Source organism: Folsomia candida, unplaced genomic scaffold, assembly GCF_002217175.1.
Source record: "Folsomia candida strain VU population unplaced genomic scaffold, ASM221717v1 Fcan01_Sc001, whole genome shotgun sequence".
NCBI lineage: Eukaryota > Metazoa > Arthropoda > Collembola > Entomobryomorpha > Isotomidae > Folsomia > Folsomia candida.
The window spans coordinates 15,334,366-15,359,359 of NW_019091193.1; the positions used below are offsets into that span (position 1 = coordinate 15,334,366).

At 37.8% G+C, this 24,994-nt stretch overlaps 1 protein-coding gene across 2 annotated transcripts in view; it reads left to right on the top strand.

The window, feature by feature from the left end:
• Window positions 1-24,994, top strand: part of LOC110863665 (semaphorin-2A) — a 176,517-nt gene that overhangs the window by 66,552 nt on the left and 84,971 nt on the right. For both annotated transcript variants that reach the window (XM_022113024.2, XM_022113027.2), the window contains exons 4-5: window positions 12,690-13,432; window positions 14,754-14,924. In XM_022113024.2, coding sequence (XP_021968716.1) covers window positions 14,771-14,924 — 154 coding nt within the window. In that variant the 5' untranslated portion in view covers window positions 12,690-13,432; window positions 14,754-14,770. The remainder of the gene's footprint in view (window positions 1-12,689; window positions 13,433-14,753; window positions 14,925-24,994) is intronic.

Below are 24,994 nucleotides of genomic sequence, written 5' to 3' on the forward strand. Positions count from 1 at the left end.
CATAAAATGAGACTATTCGCTACATTTATCCACCATCAAATTCAACTACTAAATGCTAGTGCCATAATCTTTGCTAAAATTAATAACGCAGTTCATGAATTGATAACCCCAGTTTTGGGTCGTCCCGTTTATTTTTATTTTACATGTGGGACCAAACCAAGTTACTTGGACACATTTATATTTTACGTACTCTACTTCACTCTAAAAAGGCAATTTATCACGCATTTTTGTAAAGATGATGCTAAGAATAATTTACTCCAACTTGGCCATTAGAGTGGAGGTAAAGAAGAATTTCATATGTGTGCAGGTTTTCTCGGCGGATCTTTCCATCTTCTTTTTATGATCACGTCAGGTAGTTAGCTAGTTAGAAACTCATATCATTACAGTTAAATCTAAATGAGAGTCTTTTGTTTGCAATAAAGAATGAACAATCGGGAGTGGTCTGAAACTTGTTGGTCGACCAAGTCGCTTAAGTACCACGGAATGACAAAGTACGTGATGGTTATCTGTTTGTGTGAATATAAAACATACCCTATTATTAAGCTCCATTTTAATGGTACACACAGGTACATGAATGGTAATTTTAAGAGATGCGGCGCAGTGGCTACTTTCCCAAGAATATATAACTTAAAGTTTCTATGTACTACTTCATAGGTGCTCATGAAATTGTGAGCCATTGCGCATACATACATATAACATTGTCTACGTACCAATGTAAGGAACTGAAACACTTGCATATTCATCGTTCAGAATAATTCCGAAAAATAGTTAACATTCATATTTTTGAATCAACACACCGTGGAGTAATTTTTCTTCGCACATACACATGTATGTGAATATCGGTGTAATTCTGTTCAAAGGATTATCAAGTATTATATTCAAATTACTTGTGATACAACAATCATTTGCCTTGAAACATGAGCGGAAATCCGGTTAATTTTTACAGCGCCATTTGAAAGAGAATTGTCAATTAGTCTGGATAGTTGATTAAGTCATTAGCTGATTCTGTAATATGTACAACAAGTTTGGTATACAGGTGTAGTCCTAAACATAGGTGTGTGTGCATGTATTTATCTATGTAGTTATAGTAGACGTGGTTGTTATATATGACAACGAACATGATTTCGGCGTACAGTATCCAAGCTTAATTGGAATTCTTGTCGGTGTACCCTTTCACTATATTTTACATACTTATTAGATAACCAGGTATATGCACAGGTATATATAGCGAAGGTAAGAATTTTATAAAAAATACCACAAAAAGAGCACTCAACTCTCATCTTCAACCACTCAATCTGCAGTATTATCACAAAGAACCCCAGCTACCCCAACGAATTGAAAATGTTGACTCACTTAAAATGTAAAGAATTGGAGGGACTCCTGGGTCGGCAAGCTTCCAAGAAGCCGAAGATGATGAGATGCAGACTAAACAAAGTGAGAGAACAAAGTCGAACCGTGGCTGATTCGACAGAGGAAAGCTGATTTCTTGATTATAATATGACTTTACACTTGGATGCTAAAATGCGCTACTGGAATTTGTTCGCTCGAGTTTGATGATCTCACAATGGCTCTAGTTTTACAAGTAGAAACTTTTTCTTTCTTCAATTACATTACTTATTCATTCATTCATTTCATCTCATTTTACATCATTTTAGTAGAAAAAAACTAAAATAAAGAAAACAGAAATACTCGAGATGGAAGGAGTCAAGTCACTTTAGTCCCTTGTTTGAAGCTGGCATTTTGTGTGGAATAAGGCGGGGTTCAAGTCTGTATGTCCAATTTGTAAAAAGTAGCGACGCCAATTTTCAAAAGAATGCAAAGCTAAACTATTATTAAGCGTGGAGCCATTTCGTTGTCGCCCTTCTTCCCATGTCACTCAACAATGCAGAGAGCCTGGTAAAAATGCTGACTTCTCAAACAAAGGAAACGGGTGAAATTTTGATGACAGGATTTCGTTGATTTATTTAATTAACTGTAATACTATGTTCTCATTTAAAGACGACAGCTCATCCCTCCATGAAAAAGGTTTCAGAAATGTAGACAGATTCCAAAAATGTTAATTTCTGCTTAAAAAAATAATGTGTAGGCCTAATTTAATGTTAAAAATGTATTTTGTGTCACCCTTTACTTTATTAGCATAAGGTTTTACCATTTTGCATTTCTTGTTGAAATGCGTACTCTTTCTTTTATATTCATGCAGACGCTTCTCGGATCTGGTAAATAGGAAGAAGGATGAAGATGACAAGTTGTTGAAAGACAAAGACTGATGGAACCATTGTGTTAGAACATGCACAAAACTTAATGGTTGCTCTTCTAACACTAAATGCCATCCCCAACTAGAGGACAACTGCACAAAAGTTCACTGTAAAAAGTTTTGTTAAATCTGGATATAAGGTTTCCGGACAATTTTAGTCATTGATAATTATGGTTGAGCTATAAGCAAATAGCATGTTGTCGTATATTTTTTAGCAGTAACTTCATGAATTTTCATAGGTGGACAATAATGTCAAAAACTAAATTCAAAAAGTTACGCACATCTTCTCTACATACATTTAAAGGTTTCTTACATTTCTTGAAGTTCACTCTGTTGTGAAATATGAAAGGAAAATCATATATTTAACTCACTTACGCTTTCTCGAAGGTGCATGTGCAATGTCAACCGGTCAAGGATGCAGCAGCAGAATTGAATTTCTCATCCGCATTGTGAATTGTGTACACAAGTCTGTGTACGACATGACTGAATTAAACATGACGATGAAAGTGGAGAGAAATCATCAACTGACTTTGACTTGACTCTTCTTTTGACGTACTCGGAAGATGATTCAAATTTTGTGGGTTGGTGTCTATAGTTGAATTGGACTTGGAAATGGTCCTATCTCACCACCACAAAATTTGCATGATAATTGAAATTGGAAGACAGGGCAATAGAATGTGAAGTCAAGCATTTTGTATTAGAATCGACAACAGGCAAGCGAATCACAACCACAATATATAAATGCACTTCCATTTATTGCTTTGCTGCTGGGTGGGGTGGGAAGATAACAATAGTGATGGTACACATTCGATTATGACATAAAATATAAACGAAATTTGAAATCAGAATGAGGAGAAAAGCCAACTTTACAACATATGTATGCAGTAGACACACCGATTCTTATTTTACAGAACCCGACTGCACCGCTGAGCACTTTCCACGGCTTTCCATAAGAAGCATTGTCATTTTCACCACTACTGTTTGCAAGTGAATTGAAATTGGACGTGAATTCAAATTCAAATTTTACCATGCCTCATTTACATATTCCTGGTGTCGAACTAGCTCTCTCAACCACAAAGAAAAGCGTCAACCCGCAAACTCATGAAAAAATCTCAAAACAAACAAAACTTATTGTATTTGTCTTTATGTTTTTATCACTTTTGCTTTTCCATAAATTGTCAGCACAATGTACATCTTTGAATCGTGTATTTATTCAATTGTGACTGGCATCGCATTGAGTTCTACAGAATGACAGAATATCGTTATGTCGAACGGTTGCCTGACACTTCCCAAATGAGACAAGCCGTTGCCTCTTTTTTATACGAGTCATATTATACAAGGTGGGTTATGATTGTGGTATTGAAGTTTTGTATTATACATAATTTTTTTGTGTTAATGAAAGCTTGAAACCACGATGATAACGAGAGGAGCATTCAACTCTATTCACTCATTAGAAAAGAATGATGTATTTCATTCATGGCACAAGCAACCCATGAATTTCACGTAACGTATCCAGTATCACATTCAAATGTCAATTGATCATGTCCCTTTTGCCATGTATGACTCCACAACATGTTCGACCAATTATTTGTATATACGTGTGTACTTTATATACGAAAATGAAACCCTTTCTCCGCATACCCCCTTTTTAGCTTTTTCATGAACGTAGTATTTTTATACTGATAAAGTGGGCGAGTGGAGAAAGGTTTTGTGAAAATGCTAATGTTCAAAGAGTAAAATCAACAATCTCTCTGGGGTGTTGGTTGCTGATATCTGGCATTAAAATAATAAAGGTTTCAGTTATTGTTAGCTCCTATGCTCTTTGTCCTCCTTACTTTTAAACTACAGAGAAGTTGAATGTTGGGATTATTTTATGATTCTATTTAAAAGAAGATATTCATATTGAATACTCATGGGATTGGCTGGTGGTGCCCTAAGCTGTCTTGGGTTGCATTCATGTCTATACATAAATACGTACAGCATGAATAATATGATATATTCTTCGCTCACTCCATTTACCCTTTTAGATTTCTCATATGTACATTTAGAAGCCCATTTCCCATTATTTCAATGTGTGGTTTTGAATGACAACGGTTTGCGAGAATATAATTTATACGTAATTTACACATTTGAGGATGAGTAAAAAACTGACATCACACATGAATGAGATGGGAGTGACCACACCAAAATTGCGCAGTTGTTCGTCAACTAACAATTAAGCTCGACAGGATTCTGAAAATATCGAATCCTTCTTTCAGCTCACCGACCATGTCCATCAATTTGTAATTTCATTCTAAAATTGTGTAAGGTGCTCACTGTTCACCGAGGATAAGATGAGAAAATTAGGATGACGAAGCATATTCCTTGTTCAGCAAATTCGTTTTTTATGTATTTTTTTTACTACCGGAGAATGTGGTTGAGCAATTTATTGGAAATAAATTGCTATACATATACTTAAATTGAGACTTTTCATCACCTGTATTCGTGATGCAATAAAGAAACACATTGTCAGATATGCACTCATCTATTAGCTGTAGTGGAGAAATTGTTTTATAGACTAATCTCAAGTTTAGGCAATAAAGGTATACCGACACGAAACATGTAATTATGAGAAGTTTACAACAATGAACTAAGGTACATTTCACGTATAACTCCAGACAGGTCTACTGCAGAAGGCCACTAATTTGAAGGGTACCAAGCCTTCGAAGAATACTCCCAAGATTGTTATGAACAGATTGGCTTGGAAAATGTACAAAACCTTTTGTCCTTGTGTCCTCGCTCGTCGGCACAACTCATTTTTCAAATTCTCACTTTTACATTATATCAATTGGAATAGACCCACTCGGATACAACTTGACAGTCGGAAATTACATTTAAAGTCGTGCGTCCTTCCATTAATAAGCCTTGCTCATCCTGAGTTCCACTTGTCAAATTGTGTTTCACACATACGCATGTTGGACTAAAGCAATTTTTAAAAGGTGATGAGCAACAAGGTAGACTCAATGGCAAACACATTAATTCTACGGATTTTGAACATATGCATGCAGGTCATATCCGGTTATTTTGGGTCAGTTGGTAAAATACCTATTTATTCTCGTATTATGCTTAATAATCCCCTAAAAGTTGAGGTAGGCCACACAGTTGAGTTCCCGTTCATGTGAAAAAGCATGGCCCCACAAATTCTAGAAGGTTATCAGGTGTAATTTGCTTATTTTTATTGTTTTATCCCTTGCAGAAATTTATTTCGGTGTTAGAATTAAAAGTTTCTAAGATTATGGGGAATCACAAAGTAGCTGCCAGGTTTAGAGAAATTTGGCATGGCAAGCCCACACTTTTTTCACTTGAACAGTAGTTTGTGAGGATTGAGATGTTATAATTACAATTTCACAGCTTCCTTGCTTTGGGCTCAGTTTCGGCTTATTTTCAACCAAAGCAAATGAGATGTCTATGCCTTTGAGTTGATTAATGTTGGTTGACTGACGGTGAATAGCAGAAATGGAGTATTTTGTGTCCAAGGATTTCCTTCCATTTTATCTTTATTAAGGGTACTTAAAGGGATTGAGTACTGTGTCATGTTTCTCGAACCGTATGTTTGCATCTTTTGTTGAAACATCCATCCACATCATCAAGGCCGACACAAAAGCTTCATTAGAATCAGTAAAATGGGGATATTTTGTCCACACGCAGATTCGTATTAAATTTGAACTAATTAAACAATGAAACGGAACATGCGTTTCTATTTATGGCAAGTTTTGCAGGCATCTGACCCAAATATACCTAGATTAGTTGGTTTGAATTATATGTAATAATAATATAATACAAAACGTTTATGATTCAGTTGTATTTTAGACTTGCATATTTCAGGCAATTTCACAAAAAGTCCAAATATTTAGCATTGCCTGGAAAGCTATTTTTAAGAACCGAGAGAAAGCATTCAGATGCAAGTCAAATTTCAAAAGTGTGGTTGTCAATTGAAAGCGAGTTCAGGTTTCAGGGTTGGTGGCGAGGGCAAAGTTGGATTAGGTTGGATTTGGATTTTAGGGGATTGAACTAATAAGTACTAAACTTTATATGGTGCGCCTGCATAGGCTCCACTTGGGCATGTTCGTACGTACGTATGGATAATCATACGTGAACCTACATATCTCTTTTGAACACTCAAATTGGAGATGAAAAGGGTATTTTTCCTTGTCCAATATGATCCCTCTCTTGGGTCTTTTGTGTCCAGATAAGTTGTGCTGACAGCTGGTCTGGGATTTCACTTCTATTGTACTCAATCAGAACTCACTGACTACAGTCAACTGACAATAGTGCTTACGAACATAGTTACCTCTATATTTAACAAATTTGAAAATAGGAGCTCCGCGTCACTGCCACCAACAATTTTCACAGCCCTCACCACCCCGTCCGCCCGTGTGCTTTGTATAATATTTCAGACGCTACTTTGATTCATGCAGTTCGTATTTCTCATTGCTGGCAACGTCTCGCTCTATATTTCTGTGACATGTATGTTGCACAATGAACACGACATAATTAAATTAGGCAATTGCTTGTAAATAATTGCTAATTTCCCTCAATGTCTGTCAATGCAAAATTCTGGGTGAGAATTTTGAGTAAGTTGTACCTCAAAGTAATGTGTGACATTGCAATATGCCGAGCTCATAAAAGTTTGTGTCACGTATGGTCGCGCACGTTCCAGGGGAAGTAATGTGCATTATGGATTTATTCATACGTCGTTCAATTAACCATGATAATAAATCTTTGACCTCCCCAATTGCATCGAATTTTGTTGGGTACTTTGTTGTGGCAGTTTTTAATGGGCCAAAAAATTTGTATGGCTATTAAATAGGATGACATCATCTCCTGTTGGAAACTAATGGTACATAGTTTTTTTTACGAATTGAGCAATTTTGCAAACGCGCAAAAAATATTTTGGATCCTGAGTTTTTTTATATATTTAATTCCACAACGCATGTTTCCTTCATAAATCATCAAGTGTTATCATCTGTTGAACCTCGTGTCCAAAGTGGATTGCGTACCTATTTACTATTTTTTGCCCGTATTTTAGAGTCATGTATCATAATCCGCATTATCTCTGATACGAATGTCGATGTGTAAAATTGAGCCGAATTGAAATTGATATATTGTTTTTAATTTAGTTTGTGGCCCAACCGGACGGACGTGTGTTGAGAGTGTGGTGGGTTTGTTGAGGGAAGTGAGATGTGCTGTGGGTTATACTAATGGGATTTAGGATTTAAGGCTGTGGATCCGAATAAAATAAAACGGAAGAGGAGACAAGAGGACGAACCTATTTCTGGCGCACGGCACGTCCGCGTATAAGAGCGTGAGGACCGTTAGTGAAAGCAGTAACTGGATGTAATTCACGTAATGTTTGTCTGTTGTGTGTGGGTGCCAGCCACCACGTTTCATATTTTCATACACACATGATATGCAGTCGGAATCAGATCGACAGGGTGCCAGCCAGGCCAGTAGCCATCGTCGTTTGTGGGTATTACGACGAGCAGTTCGGATTTAGTAGAATTGGTGGAATAAGGCTCCAGCAAAAAGGGAACGCTTCTCGAAAATATATTCGGTGCACCAGAATGTTCCTGACGTGACGAATCCTTTATCTCTCCTCTCACTCTGCATGTCTTGTTTCCAAAGCATTTCCTTCCAAATAAGCTCTTGGTGCATGCTAGCCAGAAACTGGAATATGAACATTGGCATAAATATACAAATCTCGCTCAAGCTGGACGACCCATTGTGCTGCTAATATTCCTAACACAACGACAACGGTTCCTGTTTTACTGAAATGTTCAGCTTTCAATATTCCTCTATCAGTCTAATTTATTAGCAATGTGTAGATAAGCTTTGTGAATTTGAAATTGTTTGCATCAATATTTAGTTTATCTGTTGTTCGTAATTAATACGTATGCATGTACGTATCTTATTTGGAATAAGTGAAAGTGAGCCATTTATGTATTTTTCGCTTCACTGCATTATCTTTCAATATTATGGGATGCTTAATGAGCTTCATTTGACTAATGGAGTAAAACAGATTGAAAATGCACATCTAACGTATCTATCTAGTATATTGGCCATTAACGAATTGGAATAAATGAGCATATGTCAATTACACGCGCCCGTGCAATTATTTATGTATCATTGCTACTGCTGATATGCATACATATAGTAAATATTAAATAAACAATTTGACGGTCATAAATCTTCAAGCATTTTTGATTAAAATGCACATTAAATTTTAATCAATTTGACCATAAGCGGGGTTAATCGGCCGTGCCATGATCTTTTCATATATTAACTTTTCATCGTATGCATGTGTTATTTATATACACGATCGTAAGGGTATTCAAGGTTCGCTAACGATTATATGGGTTATAATCCTGTACAATTAAATACCGGAACTGTGAGTGGACAGATTAATCTGTGTACATTGGAAATTTTGTGGAAATTTTGCGAATGACACTAATTTAAAGTCCAAAGTCATCATCACACATCACCACATCACATCACTATGAGTCTTTTAAAAGTTTAGAGGACTTTAAAAAATGTTACTTTGGCACGAAATGAGAGAAAACAATGTGAAGTGAATTTGCTGTGGAGTTGCTGAGTTGCCACAATAAATTAGTTTAAGATAGTCAATTATGCATTTAAGTGTTTCTTAAATAAGGTCAGACCGTTTATTCCAGACTCAGCATGACGGTAGAATTTAAGTAGATTACGTTTTATGTCCAGTAATATACGAAGTGATAATTTTCACGGAGACTGCTAATAGGCGTCTAAGCCGATGGCGATACTTTCCCTGAGTTATGGTTGTTGTTGTCGTGTAGTTTGTGGGTTTTACAAATTATCTTAGATTTGCTTGAAGTAATTTAGGAAATGGAGTAATTAAAATTTGGTCGTGAATCGGTATCATGATTAAGAACTTGGGCTTTCAGAGTGTTTGGTAGGTATGTACATAGGTACGTTTATTTTCTTGTTCGTCTAAATTTTTAGCATGCATGTAAATTATTAACTCTTAGAAAACCTCCTTTAATACATACAAATGCACAATAAACGGGTAAACTTCGTATTCGCTGCATATCAGATTATTAGAAGGCCAGATATCTTCAAACTATGGTCAGTGTTTTCTCCATTTAGTATTTGTGCGTGTTCGTAAGTTTCATAGAATGATTACTTGGTCCGCAAATCATTATGCTGAAAAAATTAGCATATAAACGACACGGAAAGGGCTCAATACTTCTGTTTGGCTAAAAAATCAGCTCCTAACCAAAGAAATTGTTTAAAAAATCTACTGACAAACTAACTATGAGTCTTGTTCAATTGATAAATATTATGGGTTACGTACTGACATTTGAAGTCGGGAGATAATGAAGCATTAACTTACTAATAATGTTTCAATTTAAGGAATCTCTTTATGCACATACATATGTGTCACGGCTTACAGAAACTGAAAATGGATCTCTCACTTCCATTGTGGTTTTTCTCTGATTCCATCTCAGTCACATCTGTCCTCTACGTCTCGTTCTTTCACGCCCACTCAATTGTTCATAATCCTTGAAATATCACTTTGTAAAACTTGTTCAATACATGTTTTTGCAGAGATGTGTGGCCCCTCAAAATATTTTTCAATTCAAAGACGACTTCGTTGTGGCATTATTTTGTCTTTGGCAATTTATCTTCTTGAGGAAAAAAACACAGTTGGCATTAAGTCAGGAAGACAGGAATAATGCAATATAGGACTAGCTATTTGCTATTATTTGAATTCCTAATATCCCGATTTTCATTAGTCCAAACTTACTGTATTTCTTTGCCAAGATCCAGTTGATCTCTCTTGGAGCATGAGTTTGTGCTAACTTTGTCCACTTTTTCGGGACGTGACACAAGAATACAAATCCATACGATGATAAATTATCTATATGCTCTAACATACGTGCTTAAATATCGTGCTCTAGCCACATGCAGAAAAGCTTATGTAGTTAGGACCATGCCATTTGTGTAAGTATATGTACATATACGAGTATTATCATTGTGGCAATAATGAGAGGCAGGGCAGTCCAACTGACTCATCCGTTTGAAAAATATATGTACATATGTATGCGTACTAAAAATCTACTTAACCTCTTCGATTCATGTTGTCAACGTCTTTTTATTGCCATATTTCTCCCCATCAGGTCTATTATTGCACCTAAAAAACTTGTAAGTTGGCCTAAGAGAGAGTTGGATGGAACCAACAAATAAGTTCACCAAACTTGCTTGGACCTAAAGACGATTTTTACAACAAGAAGGCACGGTAAAACGGAAAAGTAAAGTTTGTCTATCACTCGCTATTGTGATAAAAGTCCAGAGCAACTTTTGAATAGTTTCATCTATACGCACGCAGACAAACTCAATCTGGAAGGAGAAGAAATTGGATGAGGACGCAAAACATTCAGTGTTGCTTTCGGGTGAGTAGTGTTGAGAGGAAATCGGACCAAACTCTGAAGCTCATCCCCAGAGCAAATAGACACACATACGAACGTACATACGGCAGTACCGAGGAAGTTCATATGGCAGGGTTGGGCGATATGGAAGAATGGATTCTGGGATGGGACTTGGCCCGGAAGTTGACGATATGAAAGAAAGTACATCAAGAACGTGAGATCAGTTGGCATGGGGTCGGTTCCGTCGGCTTTCCTCTCACTCCCCACGTCCACCAACAATCCCAATCTTATAAACCAATTCTTTTCTTCATTTTCCAGAGAAAGCAAAGTACGGCTCCATATTCGTTTTGCTAATGGAATTGTTCATAATGCTTTGCCACTTTCTCAGCCCCCTTCTCCCTCGCCCTGTCTCTCCCAACTTCCTGTGTGTTACATACTTACTCCGGAATTTCTTCTACTCCTATTTTGCAGCATTCGCTCCCCCACTCTACTCTTTTTGAAATTAGGCAAATGTCGGTTCCTGGTTACATAAAGTCGATAACATTTTTTTCATAGATATTCAGATGTGCAGCAAATTTAAGTATATGTGTAAGATTGACATTTTTACACTCTGATGTACAAATTTCTATTGGGGTGTCTTTGAGATCAACGAAGCTGCTGGAAATTAGCGAGCATGACGCATCTCTTATAATGGACTTTCTGAATCATCGTCGCAATAATCTGAACGTTATTTCGTGGGAAATGTTGTTTTCAAGTCGGACATCACAGGACGATTTATACAACAAAGTAGTGTGATTTCGTATATATATGGATATTTATAATCACAGGTCGTCGCATGTGAAGCTAAGCTAGCATAAAAGATTTATTTACATCAATCTTCAAACTCGAATTGGGCTACAACCTAGCTGCGGTTAGGTTTTATTCGGTTGAACAATTTGAGTTCGTCCACTGGGCAGGGCCGCATCCGGTTAAAATTGTAACTGCGATACGTAAGGAAATGTATATTATGAAAAATAACTGATAACAATGCGATTTCTGAAATTATTTCGAAACAAAATCTTTCCGACTAGATGCTAATTTACTCAGCAAAAAAACGTCTGTGCTCATAAGAACCAACCCAATCATGATGATTCATGAGAAAATATGTTACATAAATATATCTAAAAATTCTCTGCTCGAGTTCTGTATGGAAATAAGTGCAGAAAAAACAAATCAGCCACTTATGAATCATGTATCTGGGTATAAAGCTAGAGACTCGTCATGACAAAAAAACCTTTTATGTAATGAAAGGGGCACTACAATATATTACATAGCGTGCCCATTCTTTGTGAACGTATATATTTATTAAAGGCACGGGCAGAATATATTTGCAAATGCTTGATGATGATATACATTGTAAAATAACCCATTCTGACTTGTACTAAACAAGTCAAATGAGAAAATACACAGTCAACTGGACCAGCAGAGACAAAGGGACACGTTGTGCATTCCAAAGAATTGAGACAAACTCTTAAAACTCGGAGAAGGATATTTTCCAGAGAATGTTATTCACTTTTCAATTGGACTTTATTTGATCATATTTGAGCACACAACAGCAGAGAAAAGTTGGAGTCGTTCAGCTTAACTTTCACTCCTGCTGGATTTCTCTTTGAATTCAATTCAACTGAAACTGAATCAAATTAAATTGACCCAGTGGAATAGCAACGTCGCAGATAAGTGAGTTGAGATAGAAGGGAAGATGAGAAAATTGATACCACTTTCTCTGTGTCTAATGTTCCAGTTGAAATTATTATCTCAATTTCTCCAAGCATTTGCTAAAGCCCCAAAGTATGATGCGATGCGACTACGAAAACTTGTATATGTATACTCGGAGAATGGTGAATTTAAATTGTTTTAGCCTCATATATTCTTCAGTCTGCGAGGGTGATGGAGCAGTGGATGGATGGATGTAGCTCTGCTAATCTAACAATATACTTTCTTTTGTGTTTCAGGTCGCAAACTGGACTGTTTTTGAAAAGGGAAAGTTGAAAGTTGACGTAGGGCTCAAAGACAGAAGTGAAACTGAAAACTCAATTTCCCTCAAAGTTGCTGAGTTGTTTTGCTGCTGTGACATTCACCCCGAAAGAGCATACCACCACCACCGGTCTTGGAAAGAAAACTGCTGTTGCATAACAATTATCGCTATTGAGCTGTCATAAGAAGATAAACAACTTCTAAAGTCCTCAAGTTCTCATTCCCGTGTAAGCAAATTACAAACACGAGGAGAGGACTGAAGAGTTCCGCCACAAAGACCACCACCACTACCACAACAAGATTATACATCCATTTTTCTCATATTGCAACTCTCCACAAGAGGAAGAAGCCACTGTGGGTGACATTGGATGATAACATGAGTCGGTTTGATGATGGGGGAAGCAGCTTCGCATCAACTTCGACATCAATCGTTTTCAGCTTTACTTCCTAATTCTGAATACACGTTTCCCCCCTCGCCCCAACTGCCGGAGAAAGACAATCTTCATTACATTTTGGTAGCATTTCACTCGAATTGAGATCGACTCGAAAGATTCTCAAGCAGCGAAATTAGGCTCGAACCAAATACCAACATAGACCAGGAGGAAGAATCATTACCCGGAGACTTGTTATTATTACAGATCCCAAAACCCGAGAAGACCCCGTAACACACCTCGACAACAACCCACCAAGCCCAAGCCAAACCCCAGACAAACTTTTACCAGTAAGTTTCATCAGTAAGTTTGTACTTACGAATTTAACCTCTTGCAACTGAAAGATTATTAAGACAAGTGAACCAAATCATGCTGAATAACCAGGCAATAATGACGTTGAACTAACAATCCGAAGTCTACGGGTAGTTAGCAATTCCATATACCATTTTTCTATTAAATTCATCATTTTCCAATTATGCATTTCGCTAATTGTTTTTCTGTTTCAACAATTTCGAATTTTTGTGTTTATCCAGCTTTGAATTGTACAACAGCAGTTGTTGAGGATTTTCACTTGAACAAAGTTCAACAAAAAATTATTTCGATTGTGCCAAATGGTTTACAGGGACGAAACAATACTCCAAACCAGAAATGGAGAAGGTTGATGGCGAGCAGCTTGTGATTGTACACAACAACTTGGAAAAAGAAGCAGAAGAATGGTTTTGAAGAGCTATGAGACTTTCTTCTTTCTTCGTCGACAGAGATGGTGTTGTTGTGGTGGTTTGTTTCTGGTTGAGTTCAAGGGTTTATTGTGAGGAGTTGCAACAGGAAAGGAAAACCATCAATGGGCAAAATTAATGGCTTGGAATCAATTTTGACTTATGGATTCGTGTCAGAAAGCAGAGATTTCGAGTTCCTCTGTCATTTTATATTTGTGGCTAGTTTCAAACACATTCAAGTTTCCATTTCTTAAGCAGATTTATATAGAGTATTTTTCTATTGAAAGTTGCTACACAATATGTTAACGGATTAAGAAAGCAATATGTAGGATCATATATCTTCTGTATGAAGAAATCCCTTTGATTTGAATATTATCTTGATTTATATATAAGTAAAAGCGATCCAAGAGCCAAATTGGCAAATATTTTAAACAGAGAATCGCTGTTTTACAAACAGAGTGACCTTTTCTTGGTTTGGGGGTTGAGGGAATTAGATTTATGATGGAGATTTTCAAGCTGAGATGATGTGAGATGAATAACATCCGCTGAACTTATTACGCATATACATACGTGCAAGAGTCAGTTTATCGGCTGTGAATATCAGGGTAGGTGACCCATGCTAAAGGTTTATGGGGTTTGTGGGAATTAGTAAATCTTTCACGGGAATTGATTGCGACGCTCTTTCAGTTTCAGAAATGCCTTTAACCCTTTTTAATATGTTCAAGGATAAAATCAGACTCATATTCAGAAACGTATTTGGGGAACTCTAAAAATTGTGATGCCTCTTAGAAGCAGTTATGGGTTCAGCCTTTCTTATAAAAACGCCAATTGATTCTCAATAACGTGCGTCGTACAAAAAACTCAAACTAATTAAATATTTTACTCCATTCCAAAGGAGCAACTTTAGCCGAGATGGAGAAGCAAAGTAGTAGAAATCGAAAGAAGTGGATCCCACGAACACCGCCTCTGCTGCCCCGACGGGTGTCTGTCACTGTCATCTCGCTTTTCCTGGTCATCATCACATCTGTCGTCTTTACAGCAGAGCTCTCTCCCACATTAAATGACGGTAAGTCTCACATTTCTCTATTTCCAGACCAAAATACTTGCCTGCTTTATCGCCCAGTAGCACGACTTGGTTATATTGGCTTTACTTTGACACATGTGATTTATATCTCATCTCATCTAATCAACGTGCCCACTCTTTTAGCTCGTTTGCGTCAGCTTTATCATCACAGGTTGCGTTGTATGTATTACTTTGAGCATTGTGAAGAGTTATCCAAACTAAACCGACACATTTCACAGCTACACATCTTATCTCCATCTTTCCAACTTTTATTGACTTTTTGTGTCGAGGACATCTCCAGAATTCCCAACTGGGCTTCCTTAAAAGCATTCCACTGCTAATATGCGCTGCTGAGATGGACGACAAATGGTCGGCTTTATAATAAGAAATTAATTCTCATAACAGTTAATTACCCAAGACAGCTGAAATTGAGCAGAGTTGCTCCTCCTTCTCCATTACCTGTGAGGCATGAATTTTTGGTGTGGAAGGAGTATCATGGATGGGAATCTTTGAGGACTTTGATTAAAGGACGACCAAAATATAATTAGTGAGTACTCCAGAGGGTACGGAATGTTAATATAAATTGGTAGTCAAGTATTAGATACGCTTCCTGAGTTTCATTCCATCTCATCATCCATCTAATCTTGATGGCCCTGAACCTGAACCTTTACCTGCACCCAAAAACACGGGCTCTGCATACAAATCTGCATAAAAGTGAAAGTCAGCACGATCTCCATCCACTCAACCCCTAGTTTTAACTCACTGTCAGAGAATGAATTGCTTGCTTAGCACAGAATGTGGATGGATAAAGTAAAATAAAGCGACGGAGAGTCATTCGTTAGATGAGAACTACACACTCTGAGTGGAGAAGGACTGCTCTGTGGTGCTTGTGGGGGAAGGAAAGAATGGTGATCAGTCTGTAAGCCCTTCTTCTTTAAACCAGAAGTGAGAGGATTTTGACCCAAACCCCAACCAATGAGTAATCTCATGAACTCATCCGAATTTCACGTCTTGCTTAAGAAGTGGAGAGAAATTCCAAAGCTTTTCTATATATGAAGCTCGTCCTCTCACTCTCTCCGAGAGGATTTCGACAGATTGAGTTGGAAAGCGGAAACTCATTTACTTAAGTGAGTGATAGGATTTCACTCCCAATTCGTGCCTCTTTGACCCGACACCGACAGTCTTTCCATTTGCCACATTTGTTTGTTTTCGACAGGAGTCTGCACGAGAGTGAAAGAGTTTACATGAGCGAAAAAGGTGTAGCATTGAAACCTTGTAAAATTTGCCTAGATTGAAATTGAAAATTTGTCAGTTGCTTAAATCTCGTTTTTTGATTAAAAACACACGTTCCTTCAACGGACAGATTTGCCCAACTTGCGATTTATAAATTGAGGAAAGACCGTAGCACACATATTCCACAAGATTACATTTGCTGCACATATGAACGGAAGCACGAATATTGTGCATATAGCGAATATACGTATAATGCGCATACCTTCTCCAAGAATGAAATTTGCTCGTCGCCCTGTCCCACCGAAGACTAGTCGTGCATAAGATAGAGCTATCGAACCGAATTTTTAGAGTATGAAAAATCAACTAGATTGACAGGAGAGACTGTGAGCCTGAGCCTGCTGAGAGATTTCTTGCGCGTGAAGGAACACAAGATAAATGATTTTTCGCTCTTTCGATACTTTCAAATACAAATCCTGCTCGAGCGGGGAAAATATGTTTGACATTTTTAGGTTGTATTTTCTTGATACATCAGCTTCTTATCCAGTGTCAGTCCTACGTTTACATGTATTTACATATTTAGTATTTATTTTTTGTGAAGGTGGTTGTATGGTGTAGTGGGAGTAGATGGATTGAGGAGGAATTTGCGTGGCAGCGAGACTAACGTTGAATTGAATTATTATAATAATGCAAAGTATCATAGTAGCAAAAGTCCAGCAAGTTAACCAACTAGTCATGCACAATGCGTAGTAAAACAGCGGATAGCATAATGCTATCTGAATTCGTAATCGACATGAACATTTTGGATTTCGGTGGGCAACATGTCTGATTTGTTACGTATTGTTGACTTGCACTCGTTCGTACACTTACAAATGTTTAACATGCATAGAACGAATTAGCCGTCCTACCGACGGAACCAAGCAGTTTATTTTATTTCATTACTCAAATCAACAATATCTCCAGCTACTGAACAATTTCTGTAATTGCTGATTGTCCTGTCAGACTTGGTCAGGAATGAAACGGTTACTGCATAAGTCAGATTGTAGCTCAGAATGATTTTTAAACCAGTAAAATTAGTACAAATTATAAAATTTACAAATACATTGGGACAATGAGGGTTGCCTACATATGAATACGGATTATTCGTATGCCAGCGACTAAATATTTGCACGAAATACCACTTAACTAATTAAGTGTAGCGATGAGAAGAATATGTGGTTAAACTTAAATATGACAGAAAGCATTTGCAAATGTTGTTAAATATGCAGGTTCTAGGATTACTAGTTTCTTCTCAATTCGTATTTTACAGAAAGATTTCATATCTACGCACCTTCAGCATATTATCTATCTAAAATGACTACATTTCACTCGCCAATGAAAATAAATGTATATATCAAGCGGAAACTTTTAGGATTGCTATGCATTTCTTGAAAGAAACGTCCACGTGCCCGAAGAAAGAATTTTGGTGTCGTGTCTTCATTAAATTTCTGGTATTTATGTATAAGGGCATATTATTTGTCATGGCGTAAAAAAGTGGAGTCAAGATAACATGAAGCCTAGTTATTGAACTCGATCGACACAGTAAATCACGAAAATATGTCAACCATCCCATTTGATAGACAGGCTGAATATGTTGGTGTTAATGTCAATCCTTACAAAAAATGCGTGGATAAAGGAGCCTTCACGTACGTATATGCTTGAACAAATTAAGACATGTCACCAGCGTTCGGAATCTCGACTCTCGAATTCTAAGTGACATTCAATCCTCGTAGACATTGTGCACGAATGGATGTTCAATTGTTAATCCAATTGTTAGAGGTACAATGCATCACTCTCTCAAAAAGGCAAGGTATGGCAGCAATCTTGGTGAATTGAATGGGCTTGTCTCGTCTCATGGACCAGCAAGATCAAGAAATCAATGAAAGAAACATTGACGCGGACTCAAATATTCATGTCAGTGAAATACTTGGTTAAATCTGAACATTTATTCCAAACTGACCGTGGACATAAGTTGCTCAGCACAATTCACGCGTTTTATTTCAGGTGATATTTATTAAGCTGTTTAATTCATTTTTAGCTCTGTCCATGAACAATGACACCACTCACTCCCACCCATGTACGTCAAACAGACTGTAAATATGTATGTCTCATGGCATACGCAGATGAGTACATACACATTCCATTTCATTCCTGTGTAATCCTCTTCACTGGATATTTATTGGAGTTGAAGATGTGTTTACCGTAGAATTCAATCTTTTCGCTGCACTATGTATTTCCTTTTGATCTGACATTGCCATTTGTAATGAGTATGTGCATACATATATACGACATTTCCCTTTTCTGTACTTTTACGTACATACTTACGTGTAGCCAAGTATGGGGACAATTTGGGAAACTTGTTTACTCCTGGACCCCACCTATTTATTTTGTTCAAATATGTAAACTAGTAATGAAGGACTGCAGGAAATGACACCCACGGAACAATCAGGCAAATAGATGACAAGACATCACACATTTGACGAAAGATTGGGAATCCAGCACAGTTTGCCTATTTGCATTTCGATATATTGCAACTTGCGGTCATAACCTAATGCACATTATTACACTTCTAATGCATGCATAGCGAGTAAATCTTGCATGGAACGCATTTCCACTTGTTTGATATATGTATTATACTGACAACTATGCATGTACGAGATGCAGCTTGCATGTACGAGTACACATGAACACTGAAAAGACAGGAAACGTGAGGCTGAGAAAACGTACTTGTCGGATTTTAGGAATCTCATTTTGGATCTCAAAGAAGACTTGGTATTTACTCGCAATGTGCAGACGGATGCAGTGCACGATGCAATACTAAACACATATCTACGTGGCTACTCCCGGCTGGAGGGGAAAGTCAGCAAGCATTCAATCTTGTTGTAGATAGAGCTGAAGGATGAAGAGTAATATCACGAAGAAAATTGTTTGATGCTTACAGCCCTTGTTTCCTCCAGAAAACTGAGATTCTGCTTCTTGCTGTATTTGTTGGATTTTTTCTTTATCCAGTTATAACCCTGTCGAGTTCACGTCGTTCCTCGCCAATGTTTTATGTCCACATTTATCGCAGGAGGGACTGAAATATGAGCTGATGGAGAATTGATGGAGAGCAAATTGACAAATCTGACTGAATCTGAGTGAGTGAGTGTAGGCAATTTCTACTCAGCTAATAAAAGGGCAAATGTGCGTAAAAATGCAGGCGCGGTGTGTGTGTGTGAGGTTTCACGTTTCATTTTGCCAATTTAGACTTGACATTACAGATATGCAGTTCATGTATTTCGTAATTTTAGGCTTGAATCAAACTCCTCACCACTTGTTTCAGTGGAGCTCATTATTATATTCTTTATTGTAATGATGCTTTATGCTAAATAAATGCAAAATATGTGCAGTTACATTACGCAAGTTACTATTTATTAGGCCGAAAAGGTGTCTCAGTTAGTCATTAGGATTCCCCGTAATTATAATGTACACAGCGTTCGGGTAGTAAAATGTGCTTCATTGCAGCAGCAATTCCTTTTGTGCGTCGAATTTGAAACCCAAAGTCAACCTGCTCCATGCAATTCGTAACATTAGGGTCGGGGTAACTAATTTTATGGGATGGCTCCTACGTCTCCCCTTCATCCTTACGGAATTGTTTTAGGGGCCACGCTGCACCAAAGTATCCAAGTCACCTTCAATTTTTCGAAATACTTTTCTTCGACTCCCCCACCTCAGCTGGTGACGGGTATCTCTGAATAACAAGTTGGCATTTCTTCATCCTCGCAGCAGAACATTGAGATTACTTTTTTCATGTGTAGTAAAAGTCGCTGGGTGTGCTCAGCGACACCGGGCGTAAAGTTTTCTTTCCAGTGGTGTAAAAAAATTTGAATATAACATCTAATTTTGTAGCGAGATCCCAATATTGCAAACCATGGGTTTATTGTTGATCCCTCGCCAGTGTTTTCCCATAAAAGCAGGCTTATTATGCTCAACCGATGTGCGTTGAAAACTTTGGTATAATTTCTACCGCAGCAGAACCATGTATTCATATGCAGCCGAGATGTAGAAAGTGAAATGCCGACTTTCACCTCATTCCAACAAGATTTGGATTCCCTCAGTGACATTTGGATTCGAGGTTTCGGTGTGGGAAGCTCGGAATCTATTAATGTATTATTATTATTATGACAGAGTTAGAGCATTAAGGAAGCCGAAATTACCTAGGGTTCTGAAACATAATGTAAACTCATCCGGGGTATACATAGTTTGACATGACCATTACTGTAGTGACTCCTTAGTCCCAACGGGGTCTTGAGATTACTCCTTCGAAATACCAAGTCGCGCATTTTAGCTCTCCCGTTTTCTTGTTATTGTTGCCATAATTCCTCCTCCGCCCCTCGAAATCCTTTCTCTCGCGGCCGTTTCTTGCTTGAACTAGTTAGTGGAACAGTCACACACAACAATACCACTCGCTCGACGTGGTTTCATTTTCATCCTTCGGTTATGTCTCTGACTTATGGACATCTTCTTGGCGCTTGGGCAATTCAAGAGTCGGGATTTCTATCCTGCAGTCTCTCCCATTGCAGCTAATCCAATTCTGGGGATTGTATAAAGTATGCGGATGAGATATGTATAAAGTAAGCACCACAACAATTACATTTCTTCGCGTAAAACTTAGACGGCGTCCTTTTAGTACAATTCCAATTTGCCACTTTTTCCGATGTCTGCCCTGAAAATTCTTGGCTTGTGTGTTCACAAAAACTAATGTTTGAAGCCGCGTGAAATGAAGATTTTTTGATTTTTATAAAAATTGTTTCAAGTACCCATTGATAGTCAATACGGTATAATTGTAAATTACGGTTGCAGAGTTCATACACTATTTCACTAGTTCGAATAAAATAACATTAAATTACGGGAATCCGTGAAGGTTTACAATTAATGGTAAAATGGCATAATGGTGTTTTCATGTGGGGTTAATAAATATGTGTAACAAGGTAACATATGAAGGGAAAGGGTTTGCAATAAACCATGTAACAGCTTGTGATTACGATGTTTCCTTCTTATTGTCTTGAAGAAAGTTTGGGCGTAACTCGCAGGAAAATATATTATCTCTCAAAACTGCTCAACTCAAAGGTTTCACAACTCTCATGTATGACTCATATGTGTGCATTCAGTAAGTTACAAGTTGCAAAACTTGCAGCATAAACTGCGAGAATTATTATTAAGCGGAACGAAGTTGAAACGTGCACCAATAATGACATGAAATTTAAAATTAATGAAAAATTGAATAAAATCCGCCAGTACATATTTATTAAATTTACAACACATGTTTATTATAGTAATTCAATGTAAAGTTCTTACTTTAAAAATACCAGTCCTGCAAATTTAAACAGACATCCACAAAAGTACGTCTGTATATTGAGACTTATAGACACGTGGGCGACCATATTTTCATGGGACTGCACTGCACGCCGAATTTGGTAAAATAAACATGTGCAACTAGTTTGTCAACGCAAAGATTGGGCGGTACCGGTGTCTGTTCTGATGATAGGGTTTGCTTTTCTGTCTTATTTTGTAGTTTGTCTTGGTTTTCGTTGTTGGTTTGTGTAGTATGCAAATGATCTCTACCTTACATGGCTTTCCGAGCAAACAATATTCAGTTCCTCGCAGAGTCACGACGATTATTACAGTTTGGGCCTTCCAGAATTTAAGCGTTAAACTTAAGCGTTGCGGCTGCAACAGTTTACCAGAAATATCGAAAGCTGAAATACATAGATACATGTATCGCACAACGGAAATGTCTAGATCCAACCAACATGCATGCACTGCTTGCCCCGATGCAGTTAAGGTTGACAGAGCTTGTTGGGTAATTTAACCTAACATATTGTAATGCTTTCTTGAGAAGTGGTTATTTGAATTCCGACCAAGTTGGAAGCCATCCGACCAAAGGGCGAGAGAAAGGTGCAAGTTCAAGACGGAGAGATTGCTTTCGTGAGAAATGTATTTAAGTGCACCTTTACTACCACCGACCAACCGAGTACAATTTTCGAGTTGTCTCTGCCTCTCCGCTGTTCCTTCTCTAATACAAACGTATGTAGTAACCGTGGAGGAGAGACCCCGATGGAACAACAACAATGAAAAAAGTATTGAGAAGTTGGAAAGCGGAATCAGAGCTGAAGTAAGAATCAAGAGACGCCCAATAAAACACTTGGACATTTATGGGGCTACGGATACCGGGCCTGAGGAGTCAGTGCGTTGGTGTTTGTTCGAGTTGAGTCAAGTAATTCTTGGGGCCAAATAGTAAGAAATCCAAACTATGTTACCTAAAATAAAAGTCATTTCGCTCTTCTCCAGAGAGAGAGAGAGGTAAAAGGAAGAGTTAGGTCCTCCTTGTTTCACGAGCGTGTAACTAAACCAAACATTGAGACCCTCCAAGTATGCTTACAAGTGTCGGGTAATGTAGGCAGCCGGCCGTTAACGTAGCATGATATTGCATTATTACATGAGGACTCGGAGACATCAGGGCCTGCGAAGGTTCAACCAGCGCTTGTCACTGCCTTCCTCCTGTTTTATAAACTACTGGAAATTAGAAACCATGCCTTTGGAGAGCTATAAAATGTGTCTTAAAACTTTTAACTTTGTTCCTTGTCTAATTTACGCTTTAGTACAACTCAGGACTCTAAATTTATCACGGAGCAAACAAAAGCGAAACAACTGACGGAATTACTGTTGGTTTAGACTGTAAAATGTCGAAATTTTGTTTTATTGGCGACTTTTAAATCGCATTGTGAAAAGATTTACACCATTGACGGATTTGTTACGAAATTAATTAGTAACCAAATTATTTATTTTACGGCGTCTCACTGGCAATCCATTTCACTCCAACAAAACGAATTTTACGATCTTTTACTCCGCAATTGTATTAAGGAACCGATATCAACTTTGGTTTTCCCGTGATTTGTTTGTGGATAAGAATTAAATATTACACAACCCCAAACTCATTTTGTCCCACTCGCTCAATGCAATGAAACAAATTAACAAAATGCAACAAAATGCTACATGACGCACTGCACACGGGTAGACGACTTTCCCCGTGAACACTGTTATTGATTCCTTTCTAGTGCCAACACCAGTTAGTTCAACCCAAGATCAACCCCGATTGGAATCTCACTCTCTCACAACGAATCTGAATTGCATTTCATGGTGCCTATATGACGCGACAATCCACCAAACTTTCACTACTTCCAAATGCAACCTGCATTATTTCCCTCCTTTTAACTAATAGAACTGGTTAATGTCTTTGGTGAGCTGGTGCTGGAGAAGGCACTGCATTTCCAATTCATTCTAATGGAAATTGAGCTTTAGAGGTTGATCTGGAATGAGTGGTGGTGAAATTAGTGCAAGTGCACAAATTGTGGGAAATGTGGAAATGTCTCTCCTCGCCCACCTCCAGCATTGCTTGCACAATTGCTTGGTATGCACTATGCTTGGTACATATTCGTGCACTCTCCAATTCATTGAGCTCCGGATGCAGTTGGATGAGACGTGCATTCAACATTGCACAACTTTCCCCTTCCCAACTTTCGATTTTTTTCTCATTGAGTTCGATTCCTGCTTCGTCGTGAAAGTTCCACTACATTCATTTTACTTTAGAATAATGCTATGCGAAGGGGAAGAATGAACTACGATGAAACTTTCAACTACCAACCAACTGATTTTTGATGGCACAGCCACTTTCTTCACATTTTGTAATGGCCAATTTCTGTCAATGATTGCTATGATATGGTCTTTTTTGAAATATGAATATTTAGAATTTCCAGCCTCTTGTTCTCTGCGCCCCTCTCCGGTTGCTATTCTTTCATGCCTGTCCAAAATCAATTTAAGAATTTCAGGGACATTTTCTTAAGCCGGAAATGAAGACGAGAGTGAACCTTGAAATTAAGATACCGAGTGAAAATTAATATCCGCAAGATGTGAGGTTCGGCACTTTCCAGCGCATTAACAATTCCGAACGAAACTTGGGTGCAATGTGCAACGAAAATAACTTAATAGAATAGAAGGCATTGGAATTTTTACGCAACATTAAGCACTTCCGCCAAGCGAGGCTGGCAAATTCCATCATAGGGCGGAGATAATGAATGTTGAGTGCTGCACTGCTGCACGACCACCATTTTCCTTCGATCCGTTCGAATGTTTTTATTTTTCCGAAAAAGAGAGTGAACCTGTGCACGTCGAACCACAACGATCTTCTTGAGAACCAACGGAGGATTCGATTTGAGTAATTTGAAATTTTGAAGGACATTGAAGAAGGGAAGGAAGAAATCTTATTTCCTTGAGGTAAAATAAATCTGAGTGTGTGTGGAGAGCTGTGGGCGTGGATTTTCAATGCAATCTATGTGATCTAATCCCATCCGATTCCAAATGTCTAAAATTGAAGAGTTTGTATAAGACGCTACACAAATATATTGAATCTCGAATTGTATGCCGCTTGAACTTGTCTCTTTTACCTAAAATGCCCCTTACATAGAAATATCTAAGAAAGCTTTATGAAGAATAAAGTTGCTTGAGTTTTTAAAATGATTTTTTTAGCTACCAGCAAAGTTATGTATTATATAATTTTTGGTTAAACTCGCTCACTGACGTAGCACGAAAAATCTTTCAGCTTTTAGCATTCTGCGCCTCTCGGTCTCGACTCGATTCAGGAATTTACATTAGCACGTGTAAAGTTTGTCAAACGCATCGATCCGCTCTAATGAGATTTTACGCATTTTAATTCCTGAAAAGAAAATGCACTCATTATTTTTTTAGTGAAATTGTCTCATAGTGTA